This window comes from Gavialis gangeticus, unplaced genomic scaffold, assembly GCF_001723915.1.
Source record: "Gavialis gangeticus isolate Ggan-Ray unplaced genomic scaffold, GavGan_comp1, whole genome shotgun sequence".
NCBI classification, from domain to species: Eukaryota; Metazoa; Chordata; order Crocodylia; family Gavialidae; genus Gavialis; species Gavialis gangeticus.
In genome coordinates, this window is record NW_017729012.1 from 8,863,048 (window position 1) to 8,871,885 (window position 8,838).

Here is an 8,838-nt window from a genome sequence, read left to right on the forward strand (position 1 = left end):
AAACTTCCCCAACCCTGCTTAGCATAAGAAATCTGGTGAGATCGTGGCGTAAAATACTCGAGCTGTAAGACACGGGAAAAGTGGTTGCAGGAACAGGCCACATCCGCAACTGCCCCTCATGCCTGCTCCCAAACGCTTGCTCAACAGCCTTCCTACTGCCTGGAGCCGCTTCTCAGTCTGACGCCCTCCAAAAACTGTGGCCCTGGGAGAAAAGCTGAGGTTGCTAAAGACTTAGCTCCTGTGGTTGAAGTGACAGGGTAGTAAGACTGAGGGCTTCACAAGGGAGCGCTTCAATATGCAGGAAAGGAACAAGACCTTTAACGTGCAAAGGAAAGCCCGGCTAGTTGTTCTGGATGTCCCAGCTGTTCACAGAGGAGCTCAAGTCCAAGTGTGCCCCACACGGTAACGAGCAGATCCCCTCCCCATCTGAAACAGGGCCACAAGGCAGGCATCGGGACACTGACGGCCGGATTCAGACCACGTTTCTGCCGGCCCACATAAAAAAGGCCGGTCTCTCTGCAAACAGCAGCTGTAATTAGCTTTCCCTGGGCAAGTGCGACTCTAAAATGCAGTGAGAACAGGCAGTGGCATGCAGTTATTTCCCAATAACCACCCATCGCGAGGCATTTTTCTGCATGAATAAAACACACGAGGCAGATGTCTCGTCACTGGGGACTCAGCCGTGTGGATGCAGGGATCTCGGCGGGGTTTGCAAACAGCCGTTCCCGTGGGCGAGGCGGGCGGAAGTGTCGCCCTTTCTCTAGCTCCGCACGCTTGCATTTTGGGATCCTCCGATGCAAGAGGCCCTGCGAGTGAAAGCAGCAGCCACAGGTGAGGGGACAAACGAGAGAGGCTCAACATGGCCCCGGGAAGGCTGGTGTCCGGTTAGACGCAGGGGGTCGCCTATTAGAAGCGAGTGCTACTTTGGGCCCTGGAGGCATAGCCACAGGCTGCGGCCGGAGACACGCACGGGTGACTCGGACGCTTGGACTGCCCCCGCCTCCCGGGGTCCCCGAGGTGCAGCAGGCTGTCGCTCTGTGCTCCTTGCTCCCCACAGGCACTGGCTGGCGGTGGAATACGTCTGGGTCATCGTCCCCTACATGACCTACGACATCTACGTCATGTACCTGTGCCACTGGCACAGAAGCAAAGACTCGGGGACGGCGGAGAAGAAGAACTCGCTGGCCAGCGTGAGGAGCTTCCTGAAGAAGGAACGCCTCATGGTGACCCACCACCTCTTCATCCTCATCGTCCTCACACCCATCACGCAGGTAAGGGCGGGTGCGGGGGGCAAGGGGGCAGTGCTGTGGCTCCCAGCCCCTCCCCAAGGAGGGTCACGGTAACACGCGTGGCTCAGCTTTACACGGGGAGTGACATGCAGGGACTCTGGCGAGTTGCGTGCTGCTTCCCAGCACCTGCCGCGCGGCTCTCAGTGCACCCGTGCTGCATGCCTGGGCTGGCTGGCAGCCAGGAGAGCTCAGCTCCATGTCTCCGACCGCTCAGCGAGCGGGTGCCGCTCTGGGATCTGTGCCCCCCCCGTGCCATGGGCCAGCTGCCACGAGCAGAGCAGGTTTTACTCTCAAGTGGTTTCCAGAGTGCATCACGCCAGCACAGGACTCCCGCTCGTGCAGCTTGCTCCCGGAAGGGCTAGGTCCAGCCGCAGCGGGGGCGAGGGAAGCCTTCGGGTGGCTGCCGCAGAGCAGGCTCCAAGCACGTGGGAAAAACTGCTGGCGTGTTCATGCCGTTCTGTCTGTCCGCAGCACTTCCGCGGGGAGCTGGGGGATTTCTTCGTCGGCTGCATCTTCCTGGCAGAACTGAGCACTCCCTTCGTGTCGCTGGGTAAAACCCTGATGCAGGTACGGCCTGCGGGTCCGCAATGCTGCGCGGGTGGAGGGACGGGGCAGCTACTCCAGCCCTTCGGGCTGTGATCGAGCCACCAGCCAGAAAGCAGCACGGACAGGATCTGCAGGGATTTGAGCTTGATCCTGCCCCGGTTGCACTGGAGTGACTCGGTAGCAAGCAGCCACGCTTGCCTCCTCCTCCAAGCCCAGCATCCTGTGCAAAACCACCCTCTCTGCTGTGCTCATTATCCCTCTTCCAAGGGTTTCCCTTTCCTCTCCTCGCCGCTCCTCTCTCCTTAGGAAGTCCAGTTTCCCCTTCTGCTCCTGTCAGCCTGTCTTAAAGCCTGGCCCAAAGCCCTTGGGAGTCCACAAGTCTTGCCACGGCCTAGAGCAAGGGCTGGACCTGGCCCTTACACTGTAAGCTCAGTGGGGCAAGCACCGATCCGTAGATCTCCACGCACCCCAGCAAGGCAGGCGTAGTTACCCATCACGGAGGAAGGCATGGGGACGCGGCACTGGCACGGCACTCATCCCCGCCCCCGTTTGCTTCCACAGCTAAACATGCAGGACACACGGCTGCACAAGGTGAATGGGGTCCTCATCCTGGTGACCTTCCTCCTCTGCCGCATCCTGCTCTTCCCCTTCATGTACGGGGCGTATGCCCGGCAGGTGGGCATCCCCCTCTACGCAGCCCCCTTCCACATCCCCGTGCACTGCAACGTGGCCAATGCCTGCCTCATTGCCCCACAGCTCTACTGGTTCGTGCTGATCTGCAGGAAAGCCCTCCGCCTCTACAGCTGCTCCTCGTCCGACAAGAGCCGATAGCGGCTGGTGCGGGCCGCGGAGCGCAAGGCTGGGAACAGGGCCAGCACCTGGCACTCTGCCCAGCCGCCTAGCCTGTACAACCGGTGTTGGAGGCACCACCTTGGGGACAGCCGCATCCCCCTGGGGCAGCGAGGGTGTTTGGATTTCCACGCTGTCCCCATGGCGAGCCTGGGAAGCAGCGCCAGCCTCTCGCAGGACTTCTCCCCCTGTAACGCTCGAGCACCCTGCATCCTGCCCATGGCACTGCCTGGGCACGAGCCAGTGAGTGGGAGCATTGCCTGGAGAGGTGCGAGACTCTTGCTGGGATCAGGCCCTTGGCAAACTGCTCACTTGTTAGATGCTGCAGACCACGGGGTGGAGAGGGGACAGCTCACAGCACCGCTCCTCCAGCCTGGGAGGGTATTAAGACCCAGCTAGACAAAGCCTTGGCTGGGGTGACCTAGTCAGGGCCGGTCGTGCTTTGAGCAGGGGGTTGCACAAGATGTGACCTCCTGAGGTCCTTTCAACCCTCACTGTCTGTTATTTTATGACTGATGCAGCAAAATGGACTCTGAACAGCCAGGCTGGAGGCTAGGGGGAGACGAGGCCAAAGCCAGTGCTGTAAGGGACCTGGGTGCGACTAGCACTGCTTAGCATGTGGCAGCAGTGCAAGACCAGTCCTTACCTGGGTGCTGAGAGGGGGGTCTCGCCCCAGGGGGATGGTGCCGGAGGTGCTGCCCAGAGTCCGTTCCCATCACCCCAATGCTGGGGCTGAACTCTGCTGGTTCCCTCTGGCTATGCTCCATGCAGACGTGTCCCAGGACTGGCCCAAAACCCTGGTGCCAGCAGTGGGGACGAGCACACCATGCTCGGCACAGGCACTGCCAGGAAGTGGATCCTGTGTGTCAAGTGTGCGCCTGTACACGCCAGTGCAAACACGGAGATTACACCGTGAGCCTGGAGAATCACCAGGATGTCAGTGCTGCCTCCAGCCCAACCCTCCCGCCCAGCCCTTCGCCTCTCCGCGCAGAGAAGGCCGAGCAAAACCCCAAGGAAGGAACCAGATCTGGGGTCTAGGCATGAAACCACACAAGCTGCTGGAGCAGGCAGCGTCCCTGAACCTACCCTAGAGCTAGTTGTCTGCCTGTTGCCTCCGGGCCGACTGGCCCCAGCACTCTGCTGTGCTGACAAAAGAGCAAACACTTCCCCCCACCAAAGTGCCACAAATCTATGGGAAGGGGCCCCAGCCTGCAGCGCTCCCACTCCAGAGCCGGGTCAGGCCTGTCCTCGTCACCGGGGAACAACGGCCCCAACAGGTGCCTAAGCCAAACGCTGGCTGGTCCTCGCAGCCACCAGCAAAGCGAACACCGCACGTGCGAGAAACATCCAGACAGATCCCGACTCCTTGTAACCTGCAGTGCCAGCACTATGGGGCCGCGTTTGTCCCTGGGGCGTGACCCCAAGAAGCAAATCCGCCCCCTCCCCTCAGCCTCATCTTAGCTGCTTACAGAGTAAGGAGTTTACAGAGACCGTGGCCACCTCGTGGCTTTGCGGCTGTGCCCTAGGCCTAACAGTGGGGTTTGGAAGCCCGTAGGTAGCTCTGAGCCCCCTATCCTGGAGGCAGCAGGCCCGAGGCCCAGCCCAGCCCCATGCAGCTGAACGAGCAAAGAAAGCAGCTCTTTCCAAAGCAGCCGCCACAGCTGTTCCCTTCCTGCAACAGGGGCTTCCTAATGCACGATAGCCAGCCACAGAGGCTCCAACGCAGGACGGATGGCTGTGGACACATTTCTCTTGCCGTCTGTATTACAAATAACATGCCTTATGTAAAGAAAAGGCTGAACGGACCAGCCGAGGCCTTTCCATTTGCACTAACACTGCTCTGGTTACTACTGCACCCTCGGAAGAGACCAATAAAGAAATCTGTTCAGAACCCAGGCGCAGCGAGTCTCGTGTAGCCCGCTCGTCTCTGAGCATCTCCATCCATTACCATGGGGGCCTTTGTGAAGGGAGCTCAGGACATGCCAGGGTATTTTCCCAGTGGGCAGGTGCCCCTGCTGTAAGTCACCCCTGCACGCAGTGTTAGAGGGGGGCCCAATGACCGAGCAGACAACAGGGGCTGAGCTCCCTACTGACCCTCACCCGCCAGAGGCAGGTACCAGGCTATCAGCCTCTTGCTTAACCCCCGCAATGGATGGAGGCATCTGAACAGTGTGCTGATGCTCCCAGGCAGAGCTCTGGGGATGGGACGCGCCGCCCTGAGAGCACTTGACACCCACACTTAAACCCTTCGGCCTGTTAAAAAATACCCACCCCCAAAACTCAAAAGGAAGGAAAAAAGCAAAAGGTTTATTATAGATGTAACAAATCTGCAGCTACCACCTCCTCCACTGGGGAGAGTTTCCACACCACGCAACCCCGGTGCTTGCGACCCACAGGGCCGAGCCGGGGTGCCGCATTTCCAGGCAAGCCCGGCCCAGCTCACAGCTTGCTCAGCTTCTGCTGGAGCGCGGCACGCAGCTCCTGCTGGCTGACACTGTCAGCGATTGATGCCAGGAAGTACTTCTCGTTGGCCCTCCTGAGCGAGCTGTTGAGGGAGTGGTCGATGGCGCGGAGCGCGTCATACTGCGAGACAGTCTCGAGGGCCAGCACCCCGAGGGGCTCGCTGCAGCCGTTGTCTGGGAGCATGGCCACCACATGCAGCACGTGGCAAAAGAGCTGGATGTAGACAAAAGAGGCCTCCTGTGTCAGGTCCTTGTCCTCAGCTGTGGGACAGGGGGATGGCAGGGCCCCCTTGACTGTGCCCAGCAGATCCGTGAGGCTGCCACAGTAGAGTCTCACCACGTGCTGCCAGGCTTCCTCCAGCAGCCAGGTGGAACAGCTGGAGCTGCACAGGAACTGGAAACCTCGCAGGAGGAGCACGGAGAACTGCAGCGGGTGGGCGAACGGCTTGAGGTTAAGTAGCGGCAGGGACTGCACGTACTCCAAGCTGTAGGGCACATGGAGGACCTGCCGCTGCAGCAAGCTCTGGATCACGTGGGCCAGCCTCTTCCACTCCCCGTGAGTGCACCACGGAAGAATCTGGACAAGGGCCACCAGGAAGCCCTTGCTGAAGAGGTTGACTTCTTCGGGATTGTCCACGTTGATGGCCAGAAGCACCAGCATCTGCTCCCGCAGCGCGGTAGAGATACAGCAGCACTCTATCCACGCCAGGAGACCGCTGCCTGGCCCGTAGGCTGGGAGCGGGCGGGATGTCCACTCGTCCTCCGAGAGCTTGCAGATCTCGAAAAGCGTGGCCGGGACCTCGTTCTTGAAATGATCGCCATAAAGCTTCTTCAGCCGGAGACCGACCGTCCAGTCCAATGGCTCCACCTTGCGGTGCAGCCAGGCCAGCGACTGGTTCCAGACCTCCAGAGAGGGGGCGGCTTTCTGCTCCACCACCTCGCAGAGCTGGGCCAAGGTGGTAGCTACCAAGTCTTTGGTCTCCAGTGCAGGACACGGTTGGTCCTTCAACCAATGCCAGTAATGTGTGTAGCTGTCTAGGAGCTTGCAGACACCAAGGAGGAGAGGGAAGGGGTGGCAGGTCTTGATCCAGTGTTCATCGTGCCCCGACTGTAGCCCCAGGACCTTGTTAAGGATGTGCAGGCTTAGCTCAATGTGGGCACAATCCGATTTCAAGTAGGGCAGGACGAAGGCTTGGGTCACCTCACCGGGAGAGAGGAGAGGACTTGCTGAGCTTGGCTGCAGCAGAACAGCCAAGAACTCTAGGAACTGCTCCTTCTCTTTTGCGGTAGACAGCTTCCCCCACACCGTCTCCTTCAGGCACCTCACCAGCAGGCTGCCCCCCCTGCCCAAGCCCTCCTGGGCTTCCTGGAAGCTCAGCGCTGGGAACGAGCACAGGATCTGTGCTAGGAACTGATGTGTCCCCAGGTTGACGACTGCGAGGTTGCAAACCTTCTTCACCGTGGCCTCTGGGTGGAGCAGTGCCAGCCTCGCCACCGAGGCCACGGCCTTGGTCAGGCCCTGATCTGACACGCTTCGCGTGATCTGGTTAAAAGCCAAGTTCAGTTCCTCCTGGAAGCCCTCGGTGAAAGCCTTCAAGCTCAAGGATAGGCCCCGCCCGCCCCATGAGTCAAGGACGCCCGAGATCACTTTGTTCTTGTCAGGCAGCGACAGCTCAGTGTAGCACTCCAGGATGGTTTTGGTTACCTTGACCTGCAGTTCTCGGCTCTCTCGGTTGTTGGAGGAGAGGCTGAAAGTCACCGTGGTCTCCAGCAGCTTCAAAACCAGGTCTGGTTTCTGGAAGAGGACTTTATTCTTGATGAGGCAGGCGACCCAGTCCCTCGAGAAGGCCCAGGCCTTCTCAGAAGCAAAAATGGAGCACATTTCCGGGTGCCTCTCCATCTTCTGCTCAATGATTGTCATGGCCACTGAGGCCATGATGCTGCTGTCTGAGTCCCTGCCCTGCAGGTCAGGGTTGATCTGCTTAAGGAAGCCCATGATGATCTCTGCCAGCTCCAGGACCACCTGCTTTTCATCCTTGCCCAGCTCCCTGGCCTCGGCAAAGCAGACCAGGTTCTTCCCAAAGGTGGCAAGGCTGTCGAGGAGCCGGTAGCCCTCGTAGCAAACCTCCTGGCGGCTGTTCAGCATGCACTGCAGCTCTTCACTCCAGCCCTGCAGCAGGTTGTGGAAGAAGTGCAAGCCGACAAAAAGCTCTTCGCTGGACAGCTTGACCACGGAGAGCAGGCTCATGCTCCGCTCCGCCTCCTTCACCTTCTCCTCTAGCCCCCGCGGGTGGTAGTGGCTCTCATGGTCACCATTCCAGAGAATGACTACAGATGTGATCTTGTCCAGATACTCCGCAGCGGGCAGCACGCTGGACTCCTGCTCTACTACAGTGAACACCGACAGCAGATCTACCAGGTTGGCCAGGGCATAGCATTTCATTCTGGGAGTGACAATACATCCATAGATATGCTTTAGCCCATCAACCAGGACTGTGAGCAGTTCGGTGGTAAGAGGGGAGTCGTGCACGGACAGGGGATCGCCTTTAAACCTTTTTGGAGGCTGGCAGCCCTCATCCAGTGGCTCGGACAGGTGCTGGTGGATAAGGGCACCGAATGTCAGGATCGCTTGGTCCTGCTGCCCCTCCTTGCGCTTCATGATTTCCCACCAGACGTCTAAGAAAAACCTCAAGTCCGCTGGGGTCGTCTCATTTGCAACATACTCAACCAACAGCTCGAGCTCCTGCTGACAGATGCCCGCAGGCAGTGCCAGCAGTAGCTGCACAAAGAGCCAGGGTGCATTCAGTGCTTTAAGGAGCTCAAACAGAACCGTGCGGTTGAGACAGGGGATCATGTTGCACACTGAGAAGAAGGCGTCATCTTTCCACCTCTGGTCAACCTTGGCGGGCCCGGGACTGGGCAGGAGGATTTTGGCCCAGATGATCATCACGGCTTTCTTCTTCCAGCTGCAGGGCTGGGGCAGGGAGGTGGTGCGGCCAGCGCAGATCTCCTTCAAGGCATCGGTGATGGGTGGCCCAACGTGGTGCCAGTCAGCCTTGGCCAACTCCGCCAGTGCCTTGGGGTGATAGCGCTTCGCAGCCAGCAGGAACCCGCCGTGCAGCACCGCGGTTTCCTCACAGATGTTCATGGGCCCTGTTCAAACAGCAATGCACGAGGTTAGAGCGGAGAGGAAGGAGCCCCAAGGGCTGGCACGGCGAGGGCCTGGGTTTGCTGCCCAGACTCCTTGCACAACATGGGTGGTGAGTCTTTGCTCTCCCCATGCATAAAACGAGGCTAAGCAAGACGCCCCTCTCTCAGCCTGCCTCCTTTGGGGTGGATGCCAGCGCCTGCAGTGTACACAGCCCCTGCCAGCACAGTGGGGCCCCTCTCAGCCTCTAGCAGCCCAGAGGTACAAGGATGCTCAGCAGATGTGAAGGAAAAGGTTCCAGACCCCCTTCTACAGGGGGAGGCGATTCCCCCCATTTCCGAGCCAGCTAACGGCACATTACTAGGAGCGCTGCCAGCGGACGCAGGGAAGCAAATCTCCCTTTTTATTCCGCACTGCTGAGGCCGCACCTGGAGTCGCGTCCTGCTGCAGGGCGGCGGCAGACACGCTGCAGACTGCGATGAAGAGGGCTGGGGGACACGGTGGGGACAGGGCTGCTTTAGTCAGCAAAGGAGAAGACGGGGGG

General features: G+C 59.6%; 2 protein-coding genes across 4 annotated transcripts in view; one reads left to right on the forward strand and one right to left on the reverse strand.

Annotated features, from left to right (window-relative positions):
• Nucleotides 1-3,418, forward strand: part of FAM57A (family with sequence similarity 57 member A) — a 9,469-nt gene extending 6,051 nt beyond the window's left edge. The window contains exons 2-5 of one of the 3 annotated variants that reach the window (XM_019511167.1): nt 1,058-1,271; nt 1,761-1,856; nt 2,397-2,510; nt 2,592-3,418. In XM_019511167.1, coding sequence (XP_019366712.1) covers nt 1,058-1,271; nt 1,761-1,856; nt 2,397-2,510; nt 2,592-2,666 — 499 coding nt within the window. In that variant the 3' untranslated portion in view covers nt 2,667-3,418. The other 2 variants (XM_019511168.1, XM_019511165.1) reach the window with 2 other exon arrangements.
• A 1,552-nt stretch (nt 3,419-4,970) lies between these two features.
• GEMIN4 (gem nuclear organelle associated protein 4) overlaps nt 4,971-8,838 on the reverse strand; it is a 4,077-nt gene continuing 209 nt past the window's right edge. Inside the window, exon 2 of the mRNA XM_019511164.1 lies at nt 4,971-8,299. Coding sequence (XP_019366709.1) covers nt 5,124-8,299 — 3,176 coding nt within the window. The 3' untranslated portion in view covers nt 4,971-5,123. The remainder of the gene's footprint in view (nt 8,300-8,838) is intronic.